We start from the raw sequence: 25,993 nt of genomic DNA on the forward strand, positions 1-25,993 counted from the left end.
ACCAACATTACTGACATTCATTTATCACACGAAGGGAAACATTCACTGGGTTGTCGGTTCAGGAGCTGGAGAAGAAGAGCTTGGGATAACTATATAGCACACCTGCTCCTGGGGCACACTCCCCCAGGAGTGTGGATCCGAAAAGTTCTCAGGGTCAGGGATTATTACTGGCTGCTCTCCTCGGTGAGAGAAGAGAATGCACTTGCTGATGCGGATACTGGTAGACATGACTGTGGTATCCCAGCAACAGAGAAGACAGTTTATCACAGATTTGGAAATAACTGGGGCATCAAAACCTTCTACAATTCTCTTTCTTGATAGCTGCGTTATGAAAGTTATGTCACAGATTTAATCTTGATTTCTTCGGGAGTTTTCTCTGAGCTCACAGGATGAACACTAAAGCTTGGCACCCAGCCTGTGCACTGCTCCAGATCCTCCCCAGAGCTCTTCATGTACAAGGAGTAAGCACAGATGCTCTCACAAACAGTGCAGAGTCTTCCAGTATTCTGCTACACTCAGTAGGGCACAGCGATCAAACGCTCTCTTCTGATGAGGAGTGTAGCTGTGAAATCTGGGCTATGAGCAGAGGTGGCTTCATCATAAAGCCGAAGTGTAAGCTTTAGGGCTCCTTACTTGCAAGAGCCCTTACGAGAAAAGTCCCATTTGAGTGTCAGTTCTCATTAAGTACAATTAGGCAGCCATTAAATCACTATTTAAAAAAATTTTGTGACAGCAAACTCAATAAATGTTCTAGTAAAGTGGACAAAGCTGAATAAAAACATGCTTTTAAAGTATGTTAAAGTCTGGGTTAACATTTCAAATGTCAAAATATATAATATACATATCTGAAATAATAGTTCTCTAATTTGACAATGCTATCATAAAGGCTATTATTTTAGGTTAGGCAGAACTGACTGCCTTGTTTAAAAAGTCAATATATGAAACTGTTATGGAGAATATTTCTATTCTCAAATTCAAACATGCTTCTGAAATTCAAATACATTATCACTCAGTTACAAAAAATAATGACTTCATAATTAAGGCAAAGCTTGCTAGGTATATATGTGAAAACCCAGATTACAAAAATTTAATTCCAATCCTAATGTATTTGCTAATATTAATTTCAGTTTATGAACTTGCATTTTCTTTCATGAAGCAATCAAATAAGAGCTTGTGATTGTTTATAAGATAAACCAACCTAAGCAGTAATATAAAATCTGACTATAAAATGGTCAGTGTTTCTACATTAAGATGTCAATATAACATGCCTTCTGGTTTGTCAAAACAAGATCACTTCATTAGAAAAAGATGAATACTTACCATCAAAACTAATACTTGCAACTTTGGTGTATTTACTTTCTGAAGCTTTCAATGTAATTGGTTTAAAGTGTACCGTTACAGCGTCATTTTGTGGTGTAGGTCGAACACTCTGCAAACAGAAAAATATATATAGCATTATTTTAGTCCAATGGTTCAGTTACATTATACTGGAGAGTGTACTGAAAAGTGAAGCAGAATCAAAATTGGAAAAGTTTAACTTTACATGTTCCCTTTAAATACAGTAGGCCAAACTGACACAAGTTGACATTAATTTCATCAGAGTATCTTCATGAAATAAAATGATGGCCAGAGGAAAAGTATATGATAGGTAAGTGAGTGTAAAAATCTAGAGACAAACTAGTACACTAGGTATGAATACATAAAGCAGAAAAGAAAGGTATTTATTTTCTAAACAAGTGCCCAATTAATATATGAGAGAAGGAGACATGAAGATTTATGATAGGGTCCCTCTTCCAGAACTCCATAATACCAAATGTAATATCCTGACTATATGAAGAATGAACATGAATTTGGGAGCCGGTACCCCTCTGTCAAAGTAGTTTTGCAGATCCCACTTTTGGTGGTACTTTCTCTATGTCTCTAGGGCGCAGCTGTGCAAGTGAGGCATGCTGCTGTCACCGGGCAGGGCTGCGCTCCCAGCTGCGGGCCTGAGCAGTGGGGCAGACTGAAGAGCTGTGTAGCTTGCAGAGGTCAGAACAGTTTAAATTTAAAAAATAAGATCTTTCTATTCAACAACTAAACCTATAATAACAAACACAATAAAAGCTTGCACTTTTGGAGCAAGCTAGAAAAATGCATTTTACATTTTAAGGTGCAGTTACTTTTTTTTTTTTTAAAGATTTTATTTATTTATTTGAGAGAGAGCGAGAGAGCAAGCACAAACAGGAATGGGCAGAGGGAGAAACAGATTCCCTGCTGAGCAGGGAGCCCGATGTGGGGCTTGATCCCAGGACCCCGGGATCATGATCTGAGCTGAAGGCAGACACTTAACTGACTGAACAACCCAGGTGCACCAGTTACTTTTTTATTATCCTTACTGACACAAAGCATTTTTCATTGGAAGGAACCTTAAAGATCCCAACCTGCTTCCCTGTTTTACAGATGAAGAGAACCTTCCAATATGGAGTGATGTTTCAATAGCTAGGCATCAAGAGGTGGGGCTGGAAACCAGGTGTCCTGAATTGGTCCAGGGTCTGGGCCCTTTACTTGGCATCCTATTGCCTAAACATGTGTCAGTGAAGTCATGGTACTGGACACAAATCTTGATCAATAATCTTCCTTTAGAATTCAATTAGAATCTTACTTGGGTCTGAATTTTGGTTTTGGCTGAATTTTCAAGGGCTTTATAAACTTGTCGTCAAAGCCTGATGCTTCCCATAGAAAGAACACAGTTCTCTTCTGTGACAATCACCAGGTGGCCCTGCTAACATGGGCGCAGTCAGATCCTTGCACATCACCAAGTTCTTCCCCCTGGCTCCCTACCCACCCTTTCAGTTGATCCATAAAAGTGGAATCTGACTAAACTGAAGGGCAGTTGCATGAAGGCACAAGAAGTGCCTGAGAAGAGTATGAAGAAAAACTGCTCCTTTTGGGGAACCCTCCTACACTGTTGGTGGGAATGCAAGCTGGTGCAGCCACTCTGGAAAACAGTATGGAGGTTCCTCAAAAAGTTGAAAATAGAGCTACCCTAAGACCCAACAATTGCACTACTGGGTATTTATCCCAAAGATACAAATGTAGGGATCCGAAGGGGTACATGCACCCCAATGTTTATAGCAGCAATGTCCACAATAGCCAAACTATGGAAAGAGCCAAGATGTCCATCAACAGATGAATGGATAAAGAAGATGTGGTATATATATACACAATGGAATATTACTCAGCCATCAAAAAAATGAAATCTTGCCATTTGCAACGACGTGGATGGAACTAGAGGGTATTATGCTAAGTGAAATAAATCAATCAGAGAAAGACAAATACCATATGATTTCACTCATGTGGAATTTAAGAAACAAAACAGATGAACACAGGGGAAGGGAAGCAAAAATAAAATAAGATGAAAACAGAAAGGGAGGCAAACCATAAGAGACTCTTAATCTCAGAAAACAAACTGAGGGTTGCTGGAGTGGAGGGGGGTGAGAGGGATGGGGTGGCTGGGTGATGGACATTGGGGAGGGTAAGTACTATGGTGAGTGCTGTGAACTGTGTAAGACTGATGAATCACAGACCTGTACCCTTGAAACAAATAATATATTATATGTTAATTAAAAAAATTAAAAAAGAAAAAAGAAAAAAACCAAAAAACTTCTCCTTTTGCCTTGTGTCCGCGATCATAGGGAACAAAGCTGGTTATACACATAATGATCACAAATACTGCTTTTACACCAGATGGCAGGGCATCTCTCTTCTCACTGCTGGTTCGTCTTTATGGGGCCTGAAATAATGGCCCTAAGGGTGGTTCTGCAGTTCTCTGAGCTGGAAATCTTAATAGCCTGAGCTCTTGGCCTCAGGCTTTCTCAGTATTTTATCTTTCTTCTGAATTTCTCATTTGCTTTTGAATCTCTAACTGGGGCTTCAAGTGGATTTGTTCACACTGATATATTTATCACCAATAAGCTTGCTGTTAGTAGCAATCATTTAAAATACAAATCTCTTCCTTCCTTGAAGGTTGTGTGAGCATGTGTGTCTTATTTTTAAGAATAAAACAAAACAGTTTGACCTGTGAGATAAACTACAAAATGGAAAGGTTTCATATATTATACTACTACACTAATACTTCTTCCATAAGAAAGGAAAGCAGTACAGAGTATATGTGACAGTCCCATAGTGATTGGCTTATGCAACAAAAGATATTAACTATTTCACTAGAAGTGTCAGTTTGAGTAAGCTGCCTATCTACTCTGGGCCTTATTTTTCCCGCTTGTAAAACACTAGGATTAGATTAGGTATTTTCTCAGATTCCATCTATCTACAAAGTTCTGTGATTCTATTAATTTTGTTTTTTGTTTTTTTTTCCAAATGAGCCACTTTTATCCTGAGGTCAAGATTTGTTAGAGGGATGATCAGATAAAGCTCTGTAGTTTGCAGAGGACTTCCACATGCTCTACTGAACATGACAGAGCTGTAACAAAACCTTGACCATTTTCAAACATGCTTTGGCAGTTTGGTGGCAGTTCAGTAGTAACAACTACAACACTTTTTGAGTGTTATCAGCCTGCACAATACCTTACCAGAAATAGCTAAGCAATGGTATTTATTAAAATATAGTCACTGTAAGTTGTTGGTGGGAATGCAAACTGGTGTAGTCACTCTGGAAAACAGTATGGAGGTTCCTCAAAAAGTTAAAAATAGAGCTACCCTATGACCCAGCAATTGCACTACTAGTATTTACCCTGAAGGATACAAACACAGTGATTCGAAGGGGCACACGCACCCCAATGTTTATAGCAGCAATGTCCACAATAGCCAGGCTATGGAAAGAGCCCAGATGTCCATCGACAGATGAACGAATAAAGATGTCGTATGTATATACAATGGAGTATTACTCAGCCATCAAAAACAATGAAATCTTGCCATTTGCAAGGATGTGGATAGAACTACAGGGTATTATGCTAAGTGAAATAAATCAATCAGAGAAAGACACCATATGATTTCACTCATATGTGGAATTTAAGAAACAAAACAGATGAACATAGGGGAAGGGAAGGAAAAATAAAGTAAGGTGAAAACAGAAAAGGAGGCAAACCATAAGAGACTCTTAACTATAGGAAACAAACTGAGGGTTGCTGGAGGGATGGTGGGGGGGATGGGGTAACTGGGTGACAGGCATTAAGGAGGGCACCTGATGTAATGAGCAATGGGTGTTGTATGCAACTGATGAACCCAAAAATACAGCTCTGAATCTAATTACAATATATGTTAATTAAATTGAATTTAAATAAAAGATCTATGGACTACAGGAAACAAATTGAGGGTTTCAGAGGGGAGGGGGTGAGGGGATGGGTTAGCCCGGTGATGGGTATTAAGGAGGACACGTATTACATGGAGCACTGGGTGTTATATGCAAACAATGAATCATGGAACACTACATCAAAAAACTAATGATGTACTGTATGGTGACTAACATAATAAAAAAATGAAAAAAATTTTATCAGTAACATTTTGTTAATCAAAAAAAATTAAAAATATATAGTCACTTTAAGCAGTAAGATCTTAGAATACTTGATGAAAAATGTTTTTCTTTCATGAAACATATTAAGATTTTCCTTACCAGAGGAAAATTTTTATATTCAGTATTATTACCCTTATATATATATATTACACCAATAGTAAGCAAATATTCAATTGACTTATGTTTTATACGAATGATCTGAATTATTCACTTATCATTAAAAAAACCCAACCCTAAATCAGTTAAAATCTATTTTCCAAGGAAAGAAAAACGAAGCCAAACAAACAAAACACTTAAATAGTTGACTCATTCTGGTGGCTTTAAAGGAAAAATAATACATAATCATTAACTTGTATTAAGCATATTTACACTAACAATCTGTTTTAGTATCAGTCACTAACTGTTGCTTACTAAAGATAATTGAGAAGTGGCAAAAATATGGCAAGATTCCCAGGAAAGGCAGCTTGCACATGTTCTAAATACAATTCTAGCCTTTTCTCACGATATTCATACCCAACTAAAGCTCAGTAACTCTCAAGTGAGATTCAAAGGCCCAGGACACTCTAAAACTACTTACAAATACATTTGAGCAAGTAAGGAAAATAACCTTCCAGAATGTAACAATTGTATTTTTAACAACAGGTACACAAGTTCACTAAAGCTCTTATCAAGTTGACAGTGGTACAACTGACAAACATATCTGTGTTTCTTATTCATTATCAGTAAGGAAACTTTATGCAAATGTTTCTCTTAAGATATCACAAGCAAATTCATTCCATCATTTATACCACACTAATGTTTCTTAAGTGTTGAGGAAAATCATATTCTCAGAGTTGCATTATAGACAATCAATGTCAGGTAGGCTTGAACCTGGGCATCTTGACCACTTGCAGGTAAGAAATTTTTATTTTGAGACATTTGCTTCAGGAGTCCCATATCTAGAAAGATGAAGAGACTCTGAATTCCTTGAAGGGGAATTAAAAAACCCTCCAGCTTCTGGTAATGCCTAGCTCATCCTAAGATGTTATATATTTGCAAAATGGACAGAGTTCATCCAGAGGTAAGGACACTTAAAAATGTGTCAGTCTCTATGTCTGGCATATTATGCAGAAAAACAGAGGAAAAACCTTAGGAAGCTCTCTGGAAACTCAGTTTGCATGGTAGATGGGCTTGTCCCCTGGCTGATAAGTAAGAAGTCTAAGCTAACATCATCTCAAGTGGACCAGTGCAACAAATTACTAACTCTTTGCAGTGCATTCTCCACCTTTACAACACATAAATCAGATGTCACTCCCTTGCTTAAAATTCTGTGATTTGCTGTTGCACTTAAAATAATCAAAGCCCAGAAAGCCACAATTAACTCTCCAGCCCTCACCTTTTTACATTCAACCCTTCCGTTTCCCACGACATCCAAAGCTGTTCCTGCCTCAGGCTTTTGCACTTGCTGTTCCCTTTAATGGGGACGTTTGTCTGCCAGCTTCTCTTACGGGTGCCAACTTCTTACTCTTTAGTTTTTACCTCAAATGTCAGCTCCTCAGAGACAACCCTATCTAAACCACCTCCCTCCCCCCACTTATATGCCATTCTGTTTCTTTTTTTGTTAGAACTTGGTTCGATTTACAATTATGTTGTATACTTGTCATCAGTCTCCCAGCTAAAAAGTGAGTTCAATAGGGGCGGAAACCTTGGTTGTCTGATTTACTGCTGTGTTCTCAGTACCTAGCACAGAAGCTGGCATATAGTTGATGCTCATTAAATATTTACTGGGTGAATAAGGAAGAATGAATGAGGAAGTAAGACAAAACTACCAAAACACTGGCAGAGTTTAGGCTCTGGATATTCGAAAAAATACTACACATGTAGCTACCGATGCAGATATACAGACAGATATTATAAATCAATAGATTTTTAGTAGAAATACCGAATGTGAAATTAAAGTGATATATCTGTAAATACTTGATGGGTGTCATTATATACTAACATACTTTCAAGTAACTTTTGAGATTTTATGGTTGAAAAAGTTGCTTTAAAAAAAAAGCTCTGATTCATTTTCCTTCTTTGGAAAACTAGAACCTGTGTATGTTATAGGACTTTTGTATTAAATAAGGTAATCCACGTAAAGAACCTAGCATAGTGCCTGAGCCATAGTAAGAACAAAAATGTTGACTTATAATGTATCCTAAAACTCCCTAAGAGAAAGGAGGAACATTAGCCTCTTCCCTTCTCTGTTATAACTGAATTGAATACTATGGTATTTTTTCATTCATATTCTTACAATTAATTGATAATTTCATTTTTAAAGAAAATGTTTATTGAAAAAGACATTAAAAAAAGATTTTATTTATTTATTTGTCAGGGAGAGAGAGAACACAAGCAGGGGGAGCGGCGGGCAGAGGGAGAAGCAGACTCCCTGCTGAGCAGGAAGCCGGATGCAGGACTTGATCCCAGGATCCCAGGATCATGACCTAAGCTGAAGGCAGACGCTTAACTGACTGAGCCACCCAGGCATCCCAAAAAAGATATCTGTTTTGGCCCGTTCATTGTATGTAAGAAGTTAGACAAGATTGCTTGGGCTAAGTAAAGGCATTTTCCCATCACATTTGGAGAGGTGACTGCAGGCGTGAAGTCTGCCCAACATGAAAGTTCTCAGAACGACCCTGCTCTTGTGCAATGGCGTTCCACAGATGGAAGAAACCAGTCATGGACAAACAGCATGGAGAACACACAATAGTAAAAATGATCTGACATCTCGAACTGAGGCAACAGCCAGGTGATCCATCAATGACAGCCAATGTCTGCCCTACAGGCGAAGAGCTGCCTTCTGCAGCAAAAGAGGGATCTCCAAATGTGCTGCCAGAAAGCTGTGCTAGGAGATGCTTTCCCAGTGGAGAAAGCGCTTGAGCTTACCAGAGAGAAAAAGGGCTGGGAGCAGCGGTGCATATACTACCACGGATACAGTAAATGTGCTCTATGTAGCCAACCGGGCTAAAGGAGAAATCAGCATCAAAAAGTTCAAAGAAGATAATTAGGTTGTAGCCAAAACAATCTAAACAAATCTAGCAGAAGGAATTATACTCTATTATGGAGGAAACTCGGATAAACTAACTCAAGAGAATTTTGAACAAAAAGAATCACAATTCTGGGTAAAGAAAGATTTTAAAATGTTGACACAGAGCAGTGATACCGAGGCCTTTGCATTTCACTGACTGGTAAAACCTAAAGAGAGAGAGAGAGAGAGAGAGAGAGAGAGAGAGAGAGAGAGAGAGAGAGAGTATGTGTGTGTGTGTGTTTATGGTTGGGGAGGGAAATCTAACAGATTTAGATTTTCTAATTTTTTAGTTTGCAAATGTGAGGATGATGGTGGCAAGGGAACAGAGGGGATCTCCTACTCTCTACCATCTTTATTCATCAGATAAAGGATGTTTTTAATGGCAAAGAAAAATAGAGAAAATTAACAAAACCAAAAATTAGTTCTTTTAAAGATTTTATTTATTTGAGAGAGAAAGAGAGAGAGCGTGAGCATGCACAGCAGACTCTCTGCCAAGGAGGGAGCCCAATGTAGGACTTGATCCCAGGACCCCAGGATCATGACCTGAGTCGAAGGCAGACGCTTAACTGACTGAGCCACCCAGGCGCCCTCTTTCAAAGGATCAAGAAAAGTGACAAACCTTTTCCTACACTGACCAAAACTACTTTTTAAATACTATTGAGAAGACTAAATTACTAAAATCAAGAATGAAAAATGGGATGTTACTACCTACTTCACAGGGACAAAAGAATCATAAGGGAATACTATGAACACTGGTACACCAACCAATTAGAAACTTGAGACACAATGGCAAAATCTCTAGGAAGATATAAGCCACTGAAAGTGAGGCAAGAAGAAATAGAAAATCTGAGTAAGCCTAAAGAGACCGAATTTTAAAACTTCCTACAAAGAGAAGCCCAGGCCCAGAGGACTTCATTGGTGAATTCTACCAAACATTTAAGAGGAATTTAACACCAGTCCTTCACAAACTCTTCCCAAAAACAGAAGAGGAGAGAATACTTCCCAACTCATTCTACTGGAAAACAACGACAACACCACAGCTATCTACCACCTTTATAGGACAACAGATATCTTAACGTCAAACAAAGAAAAAAGTATATCATTACAGAACAGTCCTTGTCCAGAAGGGTGTTCATATAAACATTACTGTTCTTATTTTGCTCATTTTTCCATAGACTTGTGAAAATGTCAGTATAGTTAAAGAGACAAAACCAGTCCCTAACCCCTCAATATATAACAATCAGCATTATGTATTCAGGAAAATGTACTTAATTCTTGCTATAAATAGGAATGACAAAGAAATCATACAACAGAAACATTCACTGTAATATTTTCTTTCTTTTTTTTTAAAGATTTTATTTATTTATTTGACAGGGAGAGAGAGAGAGAGAGCACAAGCAGGGGGAGTAGCAGAGGGAGAGGGAGAAGCAGGCTCTCAGCTGAGCAGGGACCCCGATGCGGGGCTTGATCCCAGAACCCTGGGATCGTGACCTGAGCTGAAGGCAGACGCTTAATGGACTGAGCCACCCAGGTGCCCCTGTAATATTTTCTTATGTAAAAGGTCATCACTGGAGAATGTGCTGATAGTTTCATTCCACAGGGACTTTGATGACAATCTTTTCACCCAAAAATTGAATTAAAAAAATCAAGAAAGTCACTGAATCAAAAAAAAAGAATATATTTTTAAAAGCAAGCATATAAAAATATATGCACTAAAGTTGCTATTTAAGAAGAAAAATAACAAAAATGAGATATAATGCTGTTGCTCAGGCTTTTGTGTTTTGTTTCAATGGTCAAAAAAAGCTGTTCCTTGTCATCTGTGGCAGGGTCTCTTGAGGACCCCCGAGGAGGACAGGTGTGAATCACAGCAGACCCAGACAACTGCTTCACAGGTCTCTCTCAGCTTGCCAAACAGTGGACAGGCAGGAACTCCAAGTGGGGCAGTTTCAGCCCACTGTAGAGTGGGGGAAGCTCTCTACCAGACCCCATTCCCCTAGTTCTTCTACTTAGCAGGAAGAAATACTAGGTCAGACAGCAGGACACTGCCTGGACTATGATCAGTGAGCATAGTTACTGTGCATTAAAATATGGTTGCCCAGGGCGCCTGGGTGGCTCAGTCGTTAAGCATCTGCCTTCGGCTCAGGTCATGATCCCAGGGTCCTGGGACTGAGCCCCGCATTGGGCTCCCTGCTCCACGGGAAGCCTGCTTCTCCCTCTCCCACTCCCCCTGCTTGTGTTCCCTCTCACTGTGTCTGTCAAATAAATAAATAAAATCTTAAAAAAAAATATGGTTGCCTGGGATGGCCGTCTCTCGCTCCCTCATTTACGGTTTGTAAGCTCTCCTCTCTTTGGTCTACTCCACCAGCTGGCTATACATTCTGGGTTTGGCCATGGATGGACAAAGGTCCCTTAAGTCTCATGCCCATTTGATGTATCTCATTTTATCAGAGTTCTCTGAATTTAGGCTTCTGACATTAGCACAGGCTATAATAAAAATGTACTGCTTTCTTTTTCCATTATTCCCTATATATGTATCTTGGGGTCTTCACCAGGAGGTAAGGTTGTGGGCCAAAGCAAAATTTGGGTATCTTTCTTTTTTACCCATAAAATTGTGTAATGGCTCCCCAATTATACTGTAAGGCCTAAAGTCACTTGTTCTATGTGCATGTGTGAGGGGAAGAGAGGACCCTGGTTTGTAGTCTGCTATCTACTATGCTGTAGTAGGTGCCAGTTAGAAGGGTACCTTGGACAAATATTAACAGCATTCTCATGTTACCTACCATGTCTCTGTGCTTTATTATTATTTCTCTTCCCAAATCATCTGAACCCTTTTCCCCCCCCTCTTTTTACTTACCCATGCCTTATGTCTAACAACTAAACCTGATGGAATCCTTATAACCCGTTTTTCTTTGCACACGGCACACATCCTAGGATTTACCAGAATCCACACGCTTCTTATATGACTCTGCCTAAAGAAGAACCTCAGGGACTTTGGTTCAGACTTAGCTTGGGGAAGATCATGTACTTTCCTTCTAATCTTTAAAATCTAGTGGTTAGAGGCAGAATAGGTTTCTCACATCACACTTTGAACCCAAGTGTCACTAGGCCACCATAAAACAGAATCCTTTAGAGGTTTAATTATTTTTAAGTTTGTCATAAGTTTAAAAACAAAGAATATATAAATTAGGAGAAAAGAGGTAAAAACTTACTGTTATTGGTACATCTTTTGTTCCGGAATTTAGTAAATGAAGGTTTAAAACTTTTGGTAGATCTGTTAAAATTGAAGAAAAGAAATATTTCTTTAACAGGTGTGCTTTACAGCAAACTATAATTTTTACCTTATTAGATACCAGATTGAATCTATTCTAGAATGTGAAAAAGAACTACAATCACATTAATAAAAAGAATGTGATTCTACTTAACTCATAGATAGCAGTCACCTTACTCATAAGGATACTGTGTATTACAAGAACTGCCCCCTCCTAAATAACCAGAAAAACAAAACAAAACATAATTTTTTAGTTGAATTAGACATTACTAATCTTTCGTTTTCCAGCAAAGCATAAGGGAAGCAAATTAATAATGTGCAATGTGAAATTATCACATTAAAACCAAATCTAATTTTCAAAAAGGGGTCTTCAATCCTAAACAACCAAATTCTAATTACACATGGCCCACAGAAATCCCACATTATAAGTATTTCTATTTTTTCCCTAATAAATCCTTTAACTTGAGTGATCTCAGTTTTAGAATTCGAATACTTTCTTTGACCATCTGGGACAAAGTCTAATGTTATTATAACTGAATAATTAATAATATTAATAATAATAAAATATTAATAAAATTAATAATATAACAGAATAATCCATTACTAAGAATCCAGAAATAAAGCTTTTTATTTCCTTTATTTTACTATTAAAAAAAGATTCAGCATAACTGAATATGTGACAAACTAGATTCAAAAACTCAGAAACTATACCTTCTTCCTCAGTCTTCTGTTTAGAAGACTTCACTTATCTCATGACCTTGCTTTCCCACCTGGAAAGCAATGGCGTCCCTCAGAAGAATGGGGTATGAACTCGTGAGGGCTCTGAGTTCCCAACAGTAGGTTTCTACGAGATCATGTAACCTACCAAAAGGTAACTTTCAAAGCTGAGTTACCAAGGAGTTAAAGTAGAGCCAGCCATTCAGCACTGAACAGAGTTTTTTTGTTTTTTTTTTTAAGACTTAGAAAAATACTGTCTCTTTTCTTTACCTTGTGTTCGTAGTGTACCAAAATCTAACATTTCGGTTGAGGAATAAATTCCAGGGGCTTGGAAAAGAGAAAAGTAAACCATTAGATATTACTTTGCCCAGAGTAAGATGTATTGAAAACCAAACAAACATACATTTGCAGCTCCTTCAATTTTCTACTAACCTGTTGTAACTTCTACCTCGACAGGAAGAATGATAAACTCTGTGCTGTCTGAAGCATTCGTCTTTATTCTGATGAAGGCTGTGTGATTATCTGCTTCTCTGGATGAAAAGCTGGCTCTCATCACTCCCTTGGTTTCATAAGGAGGAATCTCCTGATAAGTTAACAGACCATAGTGTAGCACAGCTTTTGTCATGTTGCAAAACCACCATAGTTTAATGAATAAGATGACAATGACTGAAAGATGCAATATTTTATATATCTACTAAGAAAAAAAATACATTGCCACTTAAATATATTCCACAGATTGTAACACACTCCAATTCTGAAGAACATTAAATGTAAAAAAAAGTGCAACTTAGAATTGATGAAGCATGGTATGTAATATTGAGCAAATGAAAGAAATAAAATTATCTGAAAACAAACTGTCAGTTGCAAAGTTATCATTAAAAGACAGAATTAATCTATAAAGTCATTTACTCTTTAGCGTGATGCTTGGGCATATAATTCAGTCCTAACATTCTCTTAACAAACAGCCATATCACCATTGGAGGGAAATGCTTTTCCCGAAGTCTATAGGAATCTCTTTAACCTAGAGAGCTTAGACCTGTCTGTCCTTTCATTTAAAACCGAACACAACAAAACTTCCCAGGCAAATCTACAGTTCACCAACTGCTTTCTGTAAGGCTCTTAGCAAGTAAGATCGCAAACATTTTCAGGCCTGTAATGAGAGAACACTCAAATATACACTAGAAGGAAGATTCACTGGGGGAAAAAAAATTTTTTTTTTTTTTTGAGATGTAATTCTTTCCTGGTTTTACAAAATCTGGCCTCCTTGGGACCATCAGAATTTTTCTGCACACACCTTTTGGCATATTTGAGGAGATCCCTGTGATACAGAATTTACTGGTCTTCACTTACTTCTATTCTTTTAAACTTTTTAGGCTCAAAGTAGGAAAGAAGTGTTTGGAACCCTCCTGGGTCCACTAGAGATGCACCATCCACTTCCCCATCTCTAGGGAGCTGACTTAGTCTCTGGGCTTTTCTTATGTACACTGTAAATGGGCTGAGGGTGAGGTCAAGGCCAACTGATTATTTTCTTACTCCACGTATGTAGGAATAAGAATAACTTTCCTTGTAGCCACTGGGAGTATTAAAACATTATGCCATCTCTGCTACCATTGGTTATAGTTCTTAACTAATTAGAAATCTGAATTCTCTTATGTTTATTAGATACCAATTATATTTCACAGTAAATTCTTAGTTTTTCTATCTAGAATTAAAATACAAATTGAATAGCTTATAGTTAATTCTCTGAAGCATTGTTTTATATACTATTTCTCGCAAAGGTTTTTCAAACAATAACATAATTTCAAGATAAAATATTTTTTGTGAAAGGATATAAATGAACCATCCATTACGTATTTCTACCTGCCATTCTGTTCCTATATCTGACGAGTTAACCAAATCCCTGACAAATTTGTTTCTAATTGCTCAAGTCAACATCCTAAAAATGTCCCTTCTGTGTCCCTTCCTTGGCCGAGACTGGTCAGAAGACAGAACAAGAGGCTATGTGTGTTTAAGAGAGCAATTAATAAATAAATTTGATATTCAGAACTTATTCATAGCAGTCAAGTCTGTTCAATTATGGATGAGGAGCGATCTGAGTGCCCTTGGTACAAGAAGGACACTTACTATGCCTTTCCCCTCTTTGATTAAGGCATGGTAGATAACATTTAGAGAAAAACCCTCGTATGGCAGGGAACTTTACAAATAAGGTAGTTGCTACATATTCACTGATCTGGCTAATATTTGCCAGTATTCTCTAAGAAAAAGTGGTTCTCTAAGCACTGACACAAAGTGGTGTTAAATATTCAACAATATTAAAGGTGGATGTAGATCACCTAAGAATTTATAATTTTCTAAGCTGTCACGAGGGCTTGACTACGTTCCCTCTGAAAACGTCATCTCTATCAACAGTAAGTCTGGAAAGTCACTTCTCTACCTCAAACATATAATGGATCCTTCCCACAGGGTTTGTTTTTTCTTTTTTAATCTTAGTATAAAGCACATTATAAATGATTAGATTCAGAGACAACTTTACCAATATAATTTTGTGAAAGAATAGTTGAAACCTTTTCCTTTCCACACAGTGGGTCAAATCTCCCACCGATTTTGTTCACTGCTCTTTCCAAAAATCACTACTTATACTTTTCTCTCCATGTATCATCCAATTTTCATATATATCTGATGTAAATTTAAAATTAAGATATAATTAAGGGAAAGTCACCCACATTTACACAGCTGATAAATGTGGTGTATAATTTCTGGTGTATTTAGGAACATAACTGGTTCCAAGTGACCACACATGAGAGAAAAATATGCCAGCACTCACCCACAGTTTTCTGGTGCCTCCTTGTTGGCCCGTTGGAAGTTCTAGGTGAAGATCTCCTCCACTAGAGTACATTTCTACAACCTGTGACAAAGAGCACGTGATGGTTAAGTTCGAAACCATATTCTCAATGCAAGTGATTTGCTGTTAAACAGAAATAAGTCTGACAACCACGTGTCTTAGAAAAATTTAAAAACATGTGCAGATATAAAAGTAAAGTATCGTGTCTTATCACTGGAGTCAGTGCTTCATATGTGTGACCAATGGTGGTTATTTTTAACTAAAACAAGGTAATTTTCAAATATTAAACTTAGAAACAGTGTAATTATATCAGACACTGGATTAAAGAAAATCTACCCATAGAACACCTTTTATTTTTTCCAAAGGAAAAACAGTTTATAGAAGTACAATTTTTGTACTTCTTATAGTAACACAGTGCTTCTTTAGTCACACATTTATAACAAGATTTAGCAGCAGATCTAACAACTACTATAACTGTGAAATAGGGAAGAATGTGTCATTCTGGGATATATGTAACATTTTTAATGCAGTATGACAGTATTTGGTTTCTCTTGGTGGCAAAAATCACAAGAACTGTTAATAATACCTCTGTGGCTTGTACCTACATTCATGATTTTGCTGAGATATAACTGATGTACAATAAACTACCCCTATTTCAAGTACACAACTTGATAAATTCTTGACATACATATACAGGCGTGAAGCTACCACTGCAATTAAGACATTAAATATACCCATTATCTCTAAATTTTCTTCATGCCCTTTGCAATCTGTCACTCTCTACCCCCTCACACCCCCGAGGGAACCAATGAGCTGCGCCTGGCCACTCAAGATTAGTCTGTATTTTCTAGAGCTTTATATAAATGGGGCGCCTGGGTGGCTCAGTCGTTAAGCGTCTGCCTTCGGCTCAGGTCATGATCCCAGGGTCCTGGGATCAAGCCCTGCATTGGGCTCCCTGCTCAGCAGGAACCCTGCTTCTCCCTCTCCCACTCCCCCTGATTGTGTTCCCTTTCTCGCTCTGACTCTGTCAAATAAATAAAGTCTTTAAAAAAAAAAGAGCTTTATATAAATGGAATCATACAGTATGCACTCTTCCTGGTTGCTTTTACTCAGTGTAATTACTTTGAGATTCATCACGTTGTTTATGTATTAACAGTTCATTTCTTTTTAATTTTATGGCTATGTCACAATTTTTGATCCATTCACCTAGTGATGGACATTTGGGTTGCTTCCAGTTTTTGGTCATTACAGATAAAGCTACTATGAAAACTGCATTTGTATAAGTCTTTGTGTGAACATCTGCTTTCTTTGCTCTTTGGTAAATACCTAGGGATAGAATGGGTCATATGGCAGGAGACTTTCCTTTAAGGGCAGGTAACCCTATCTCTTAAAAAGAAAGAAGGGCGCCTGGGTGGCTCAGTTGGTTAAGCAACTGCCTTCGGCTCAGGTTATGATCCTGGAGTCCCGGGATCGAGTCCCGCATCGGGGCTCCCTGCTCGGCAGCTAGTCTGCTTCTCCCTCTGACCCTCCCTGCTCTTGTTCTCTCTCTCTCAAAAAAAATAAATAAATAAAATCTTAAAAAAAAAAAAGAAAAATTTTTTATTTTTAATAATTTTTTAAAAAAGATTTTATTTATTTATTTTAGAGACAGAGCTAGGGATAGAGAGAGAGAGCGCACACACGTGAGTGGGGGAAGGACTGGAGGGAGAGGGACAAGCAGACTTCACGCTGAGCCCACCGCGGGGCTTGGTCCCACGACCCTGAGATTGTGACCTGAGCCGAAATCAAGAGTCCGCTGCTTAACTGACTGAGCCACCCAGGCACCCCAAGAATATACTTAAATACAAATTTGGGGTGAAGTAAAAGAATGGGTGGAAGACCTTTACTTATTTTATCACGTAAGTCCTTCAGGGGTACATAAAAAATAGACAAAGCAAGAAAAACAGCAATACTTTAGTATAAACTTAAAGGTTTTTGGTGTATGTTGTTGTTAAAGTAGCACATGTGGCAAAGACTAACGAGCTAAGGTTTTCTCTATTATTACCTGCCTTCTGATTTATTAGTGTTCCCCTATAGTCCCAGCTGTATTACTAGTGATACCACCTTAACTGATGGAGTAACTACAGAACCTTTTCTGAAAAACCAGAAGACATCGTATATGATTTTGTTTAATCTTCCAAGGCATTAAGGAAATAAGCATAACGATGTGTGGAAACAGAAGATTAAAAGGTAGACTACTGATTATAGGGAAAGAAATAAGGAAAACAGGGACAGAAAAAGACTCCATTATAAAATACAAAGGAAAGATCACATTAAAACTAGGAACGCGACATATTCCTGATTTTAAGTCCAGTGTTATTTATTCTAATATAACAACGTATAGAAAAAAAGCCAAAAATATATAGAGAATATAATTTATGTAAAAAATTTGCATAAAGAATTTATTTTTGTGTGTCCACATGTAAACATGCAAATGCACTGAAAAGGGAGACAAGACACACCAAGATCTGACAGGACGGTATATATGAGGAGGGGTTTGGGACTAGAGCTGTGCTAATACAACAGTTATCAACTATACGTGGTTATTTAAATTTAAAATAATTAAAATGAAATGTTCAGTTTCTCAGCCACCCTAGCCATAAATTCAACTGCTCATTAGCCACATGTGGCTGGTGGCTGCTGTACTGGACTGAGCAGATACAGATACATCATCAAAGAAAGTTCTATTGGATAGCACTGGATTAAAAAGTAGAAATTCAAGAGGACTTTTGCTTCACATGTTTGAATTGTTAACATTTTTTTTTCAGTGAAAACATACTCATGTTGTGTTTTATACATAATAAACAAATCGATGCAACTTATTTACAGTACTTTCTTAAAATTAAGGATAAGACTAATGACACAGTATAACATAGAACCATCAGGTTAAGAGTGCCTCCCAGATAAATAATCTATACTGGTTCGAAGAGGGCAGCTTTGGTTTTTCCATTTGCTCTCCTGTATGCTGATAAAAAGTCCAGTGTGGTGTATATTCATTAAAATGTAATAATTGGAAAAAGCCTAGATTAACAACAACAACAAAAATCAGTTGACTGGAAAGAGTCAAGGAAAGAAAGCAGCAGGAATTTATGAGATTTCTGTATAATCTGTCATAAGAATTAGTCAGATCAGGGAAAATACACCATTACCTAAAGTTAGCCAAAAGGATATAAATGCTCAATTGATGATGAAGAGGAAACATTTTTCACTTGTAAAAACAGGACAGAAAAGCATTTTCTTCTTTTGTAATGAAGAGATCTAGCTAAAAATAATTAAAATTTGGGTAGAATATTCTTATTAGTAGCCATGCTCACCAAATGTTAGCCAAGTTGTCGGGGAGAAACCCATTTCTTGCTAATTTAGCATGTAATTTCACAATTCATGCTCTAAAAATCTCACTATACTCTTCCTCACTTTCTCTGTTTATGAACATTTCTACCAGGGAGTTCTGGGATGACAAGAACCATTTTGGTGGTGAAAGCTCTGCAGTTTACCACAACATGTCGTGTTTTCCCTCCACTGGTCATGTTCAAGCTACTGTTAAGGCCTGGTGGTAAAGAACTCTGGGTGTGGATATTATGGACTATTGCGGAAAGTATCCACATCTCCTTCCAACCAGATGACACAATGAGAAGCTACAGTGGTAGCAAATGTCACATAGTTGGAAGTCACTGGGAATATAGGGTGGGGATTTTAGGAAGTACATGAAGGAGCAACATTAGCCACTCCCACTGTGCAAGAGACAAGGAACTAGTGAGGAGATTTCAAACTTGAAAACAGTCAGTACTAACAGACTGAATAAGATCAGGAGCTGGACTTAAAAAAAAAAAAAGTCTGCTTTTAACCAGGATTCTATATTACCCCTCCCTTGGACTTTAATTTCTAGGCTGCCATCACCAAAAACTTATTATTACCAAAAAATAAGTATGAACTGTGTTTTAAAAAATTTACGTTATGCTAGAAAAGCAGTGGCCTTGTGTGGCTGAAAACTCTTAAGTTAAAGGCAGAGCTATGCAACTCTAATACCAGAGAAACCACAGCTTTAGAAGTGGTTCCAAAAATTCAATACCTGGACTACTGTAACCCAAAATCCCCCCCACAGCAAGCCGCACCAAGACAATACCCTACTCTGATACATCCATAAAACCCCATTATTTTAAGTAGTCTTGAAAACCCCAACAAACTGAGATTTCATGCTAAGCATTAATTTTCGCCAAAATGAAACTCATTCAAAATCATCATCATAAACTCACCTGTAAAGGCTCACTGTGAGGATTGTGTATATTTATAATAGGTGAGAAACTGCTGTTCACAGGGACTCTGGCCCCAAGGAATGGCCTCAGTCGATATGGGTTTGGGATCCCAACACCAAATACCTATTTCAAAGATGAAAAAAATGCACTTTGAGTTGCTTTCATAGCTAACATTTTTATAGTTATAACTGATTGATCTAGGGAAAACTAGCAAGTCTACTTAGATGGAAAAATCTTAACCATTTAAAAAGATCACACATGTAATTTCTGTGCTTGATTTGGCTACCTATTTGATTTACTACATATATATGCGTATTCGGAATTATTTCTACAATATATTGGAAATTAAAATTATAGCAGTCCTTCATGAGCTCATAGAATAGACAAAAGAAGAAAATAGGGAATCAAAAGATTTCCTTACTCCAAGGAAGGCTAGGGCCCAAGCAATTTCTCAAATATCAAGCCCAGCTCCAGGTCATACCCACAGGGGAAGGCAAGGCCCTTTGTTGACTGAGTAAACAGGGTGAGCCAGTCATTCAAATGAGAAATATTTATTAAGTGCCTATGATGTGCTAGGCACAAATACATACATAGTGAATGATTTAATAGTGAATAAGAAAGGTAATATGCCTGCTGTCATAAAGCTTATATTCTAGTATGAGGGACAGACTAGAGAACAATAAAGAAGTTGTAAAAAACAGGTCATGTAATATAGAATAACTGAATAGGGTGAGGCTGGGAATGCTCTTTTAGAGAGCATGGTCAGGGTAATCTTCTCTGGGGAAGTGATGTGAGCTGATGTCACCAGCAAGATGAGAAAAATCCAGTAATGAGTGTGTATTCAGGCGAGGAGAAGTATACAAAGGGCATGAGGCAGGAAAGAGGCTGACTTGTTTGAAGACCAGGAATAAGGTAAGAAGCAGGGTCAAAGGGGATGAGGTAGGAGGGCTATATGGGAGTCAGAACCTCAGAGCCCTGCTGGCCTTAGTCAGAAGTTTACATTTTGCTCTAAGAGCAATGGGACAACATTAGGATTTCCAAGGGCAAGTTGACTAGATGCGGTTTATGTTCACAGAAGGTCACTCTGACTACAGTGAATGATGGCCTATGGTAGGGCCTGGGGAGGGAGGTACGGAGGGCCTGTTGGAGGCTACTGTGTCATCCAGCAAGAGGCAGTAGTGGCTTAGAAGAGAGCAGTGGCAGTGAAGAGAGAAGTAGACAGACTCAGGCTATATTTAGGAGGGGGACTTTGTGAAAGACTAGATGTGGAGAGGTGAAGAAAGACAGCTGGTCACTGAGGCTCTCCTTGAGAATGGACTACCCTCAAGTAGTCGAGCTTGGCCACAACCACCTAGGCAATTGGGGGTGCCTCTGTGGAGCAAAGGTCTTAATATTCTTATGAGGGTCTTCACTTACTCAACAGGTGCTTGTTAAATGAGTGTCATCTATACAGTACTTCAAAGTTACTCATCTGTGCAGGCTGCCTACTAAACAACCACTAAAGGCTTATTTACCATACATAAACACAAGTGCCTGACTAATCAGTTTACTCTGACACCAATTTTCAAGATACATGGTTGTGTTCTGGGTCCTGGAGAAGAATGTTGAAAACAAAATCATAAAAACTGTCAAGTAAGACATTAGCTAAGTAAGGAGTTAAACCAATGTGTTCCAAGCGCAGCGTAACACAGTGGTTAATAGGATGGTCTTTGTAGGTACAAAGACACTGGTTTCAATCCCTGCTCAATAACCTACTAGTAGCATAATTTGAACCAATTATTTAACCTTTCTAAACTTCACCTTCCTTATCTAAAAAAAAAAAAAAAAAAAAGGATAATGGTATCTATAACACAGGCAGAAATGCATGTAAGGTATGTAGTATAGTGCCATATAAGCAATTCTTCTTAATAATCTTGATATACAAAAATTTTGATTCATAAAACATTAACAAACTTTAATAACCTAAACAATAATTACACATAAAAAGAACAAATTTTAAACAATCATTTACTAAAGAAAAGCTGGCATGTATGTTTTAATCTTGAAACTATTATCACGTATGCTTCATAAATGTGCAAAGTAAAATTTTAAAAAAATTTAGTATAAAATATTTTTTACTATTATTTTGCTAACCAATCTTACATTAATGCTTTAGCTGTAGCTTTAAAAGACTGTTCGGTTTGATTTGCACAGGGATAGTCACAGACACAGCAGTGAGTAAAAATGCTCTAAGTCCAAACTCTTACACTTCTTATTATCCCTGAGTTTTTAAAGAGAGTTCTTGATAGGCTGTCATATGATACATCGGAGATGAGGACTATATTTTATAAAATAAATGAAAGTTTTAATCCTGGTTCTTACCTGGTAAGTAAATACCCCATGATTGGATGTGTTAATAAATAAAGTATTTTCTACATTTCCCACTACTCTTGCAAGAAAAACTACATCAAATGATGTATTTCCTCCTGGAAGTATTTTCTGAAAAAGAACAGCAATAAATAAAGTTAAATTAATAATTAAAAAATCTGATTATGCTGACCACAATTAAATAGCTGAAGTTCTCTAAAACAATCATCTTAGAATTATTTCCATGAACTAGCTTCTCCCCCATGACGGTTTAAGCTTTAAATTAGCTAAATTATTCTGCTATGGAAAATAATAAAAAAGATCTTCATATTGATGTTTACAGTCATATAGCTTTGTCAATTACCAGCCTAAAACCCTGTACAGCAGATGGTTTCCTTAGATTCCGTTCATTCAACAATCACTAGGCTGGCATGAAGTGTCTAATTATATGCAGGCTGCTGCCTCATCACATAATCAGGCAGGAGTTGAGCCAAAGCTGAGCTTCTTATATAGATGTACTACTCTACTACTAAGCAGCAACTCGCACTATTCCAAAGAAGAAATAACCCCAGGCCTCAACCCCTTGACCTCTGCCACCCATTCACACAAGGCACTGTATGGGCCCACAACTTAAATGAGGAAAGAAGGCAGGGGTGGCAGTTATGTGCAGAAACTCACTCCTGTTACTATGTGCAGATTGAGAATGTCACTGTAGTTAGCGAAATAAAACTTTATTACAACAAAACAATTGGGCTACTCCACAGACTTCAAGGGACTTTGACTGCAGTTCTGTCTGCAATGAAGCCCTACAATGCAGAGTCATCAATCTCTCTCTTTCTGCCTCTATGGCTCGAACTCTAAAACGCTCCCCAGATTGTAGCTTATCAACAACCAAAAGAATAATCTATGAAATCATAACTTTTCTTGAACCTATCAGAGTTTGTGTAACAAGTAGCCCAAAATTTAAGGAAAGACAAGCACCTCCAAAGAGATGGAATGTATTGGCTCACCCATGGCAGAGAATGGGAAGATGAGGCTACCATATAAGAGGGTAAAATTCATTCAGCTAAAATTTTTATACTCTGCTAAAAGCTGACAGCAGGCTAAAAGGAGAGTATACAACCACTGGAAGCTGCAGACACTACATGGAGGTAACACTTGAACCAAAGTCAGTAACAGAAAGATACTTGCTAAATCTCTAAGTAGCTTGAAATTAACACACTTCTAAATAACCCACCGATCAAAAAAGCAGTCACAGGGAAATTAAAATATTCTGAATCAACTGAAAATTAAAACACAACATATCAAAATTTGTTGGCTGCAGCTAAAGCAACACTTGGAGCGCAATGTACAGTATTACATGCTTATTTTGAGAAGAAGGGCTTCAAATCAATAATCTATGTTTCTACCCTGAGAAACTAAAAAAAGAGTAGATCAAACCCAAAATATACAAAAGGAAGAAAATAACAGACAAAAGCAGAAAGGAATAAAACAGAAAACAGCAAAAAGTCAATAAAACCAAAGATAATGCTTCAAAAAGATCCATAAAACCCTAGACAAAATAACTAAGATTAAAAAGGAAGACAAAAATATAAGAAACTGAAATGTGGACATTAATTTATACCTTTTACACATAAAAAGGATGATTAAAGAATATTACAAACAACTATGACCATAAATTTAATAACTACAAGAAATGGACACATTCTTTAAAAAACACAATCTGCCAAAGCTCATTCAAAATGAAACAGATGATCAGGACAGACCTACACCCATTAAAGAAGTTTAATTTGTAGTTTAAGACCGTCCCACAAAGAAAAGCCCAAGCCCAGATGGTTTCATTGGCAGAATGGTAGAATTCTCTACCATCTATTTAAGAAAGAATTAATATCTATCTTACGTACTTTACAACATACAGGAAAGGAAAGAACATTCCCCACCTTGTTTTATTGGTTCAGCATTACCCTGATATCAAGGCCAAAGACTTGATGAGAAAAGAAAACTACAAGTCAATATGCCTCATAAATGTAGACATACAATCAACATACAATATTGGCAAATTAAATCCAGTCAATATATAAAAAGTAGTAATACATCATACGACTAAGTGGTTTTTACCTTGACAATGCAACTCTAGTTCAACATGCAAAAGTCAAATCAATGTAATTGATATTATCAACTTACTAAAGAAGAAAAGTCAGATGGTCATGTCAAAAGGTACATAAAACGAGTTGACAAAATTCAATATCCACTCATGATTAGAAATCTCAGTAAATTGGTCAGAAGAGAAATTCCTCAACCTGATAGACAGCATCTAAAAACCCCTAGAACTACCATATTTCATGGTGAATGACTGAATGCTTTCCTGATGAAATATGGAACAAGGCAAGGATGTCCTCTCATGGCAGCTGATCACCATTATACTGGAAGTATTGGTCAGCGCAATGAGGCAAGAAAAAGAAACAAAAGGCATACACATTAGAAAGTAAGAACAATCTGTCTTTATTCACAAACAACAAAGCTGTCTATATGAAGAACTCCAAAAATATCTTCAAAAATCCTCCCAGAATAAAAGAGTTTAAACAAGTCACAGGTATCAAGGTCAATGTATAACGATCATTTTTGTATTTCCATATACTAGCCACGAACACTAGAATTCTAATTTTTATAAAAGCATCATTCACAATCACACACACAAAAATGTTGAGGTATAAATCTATTAATGTGAAAATTCTGTAAGATGAAAACTACAAAATATTGTTAAAAGAAATCAAAAGAAGCCTTTAAAAAAAATGGAGACATACTGTGTTCATGGATCAGAAGACTCAATATTGTTAAGATGTTAATTCTTCCCAAACCGATTTATATATCCAATGCAACTGCAATAAAAATTTCAGTATAAGGAGAAAAAGCTGTATGCAACGTGAGATAATACCCTACAGCAAAAAAAGTACACTACTGATAAGAAAACTGATGAAATTCATATAAGTTTTTTTAAGATTTTATTAATTTATCTGAGAGAGAGGTGAAAGAGTGATGGAGCGAGAGAGAGAGCCTGACGAATGGAGGGAGGGGCAGAGGGAGTGGGAGAAGCACGCTCCCTGCTTAGCAAGGAGCCAGATGCGGGGCTCCATCTGAGGACCCTGGGCTCATGACCCGAGTCGAAGGCAGACGTTTAACCACTGAACCACCCAGGTGCCCCTCATATAAGTTTTTTAGTAATACTGTACCAATATTAATTTCCTTGTTATGATAATTGTACTATAATTATATAAGATGTTAGCACTAGGAAAAACTGGGTGAGGGATACAAGAGGACTATCTATACTTACTTTTTTATACATTTAAGAGTACTTCAAAATAACATAATAAAAAAATCTCAGCAAGATTTAAAACAAAAGAAATTGACAAGCTGATCCCAAAATTTAGATGGCAAGAAAAGGGAATAAAAAGAGCAAAACAGGGGCCCCTGGGTGACTCAGTTGGTTAAGTGTCTGCCTTTGGCTCAGGTCATGATCTCCAGGTCCTGGGATTGAGCCCTGTACTGGGTTTCCTGCTCGGTGGGGAGCCTGCTTCTCCCTCTCCCTCTGCCCACTCACCCTGCTGTTCATGCTCTCTCTTTCTCAAATAAATAAAATCTTTTAAAAAAAATCTTAAAAAAAAAAAGCAAAACAATTTTGAAAAAAGAGAAAACTGGAGGACTCACAATATCTAAGAATTATTAAAAAGCTACAGTAAACAAGAAAGTGTGGTATTGGTGAAAGGGGAGACACTTTAAAGTCTATCTATTAGACACATATTAGAACATAATGGAGAGTCCAAGAAACAGACCCACACTTAAGATCAACTGATTTTTGACAAAAATGCAGAGGGATTTCAATGAGAAAGGATAGTCTTTTCAACCAATGGTGTAGGAACTGTATATTCATATGCAATACAAAACCAGCTTGAGTCACAGCTCATACCAT

General features: G+C 37.4%; 1 protein-coding gene across 3 annotated transcripts in view; it reads right to left on the reverse strand.

Moving 5' to 3' along the window:
* The window catches only part of TMEM131 (transmembrane protein 131), a 228,844-nt gene that overhangs the window by 60,112 nt on the left and 142,739 nt on the right, over window positions 1–25,993 (reverse strand). For all 3 annotated transcript variants that reach the window (XM_027621084.2, XM_027621085.2, XM_027621086.2), the window contains 7 exons: window positions 22,042–22,158; window positions 19,681–19,803; window positions 15,371–15,451; window positions 12,979–13,129; window positions 12,817–12,873; window positions 11,771–11,832; window positions 1,321–1,429 (listed from right to left, as the gene is read on the reverse strand). In XM_027621084.2, the coding sequence (XP_027476885.1) occupies window positions 1,321–1,429; window positions 11,771–11,832; window positions 12,817–12,873; window positions 12,979–13,129; window positions 15,371–15,451; window positions 19,681–19,803; window positions 22,042–22,158 (700 nt within the window). The remainder of the gene's footprint in view (window positions 1–1,320; window positions 1,430–11,770; window positions 11,833–12,816; window positions 12,874–12,978; window positions 13,130–15,370; window positions 15,452–19,680; window positions 19,804–22,041; window positions 22,159–25,993) is intronic.

This window comes from Zalophus californianus, chromosome 8, assembly GCF_009762305.2.
Source record: "Zalophus californianus isolate mZalCal1 chromosome 8, mZalCal1.pri.v2, whole genome shotgun sequence".
NCBI classification, from domain to species: domain Eukaryota; kingdom Metazoa; phylum Chordata; class Mammalia; order Carnivora; family Otariidae; genus Zalophus; species Zalophus californianus.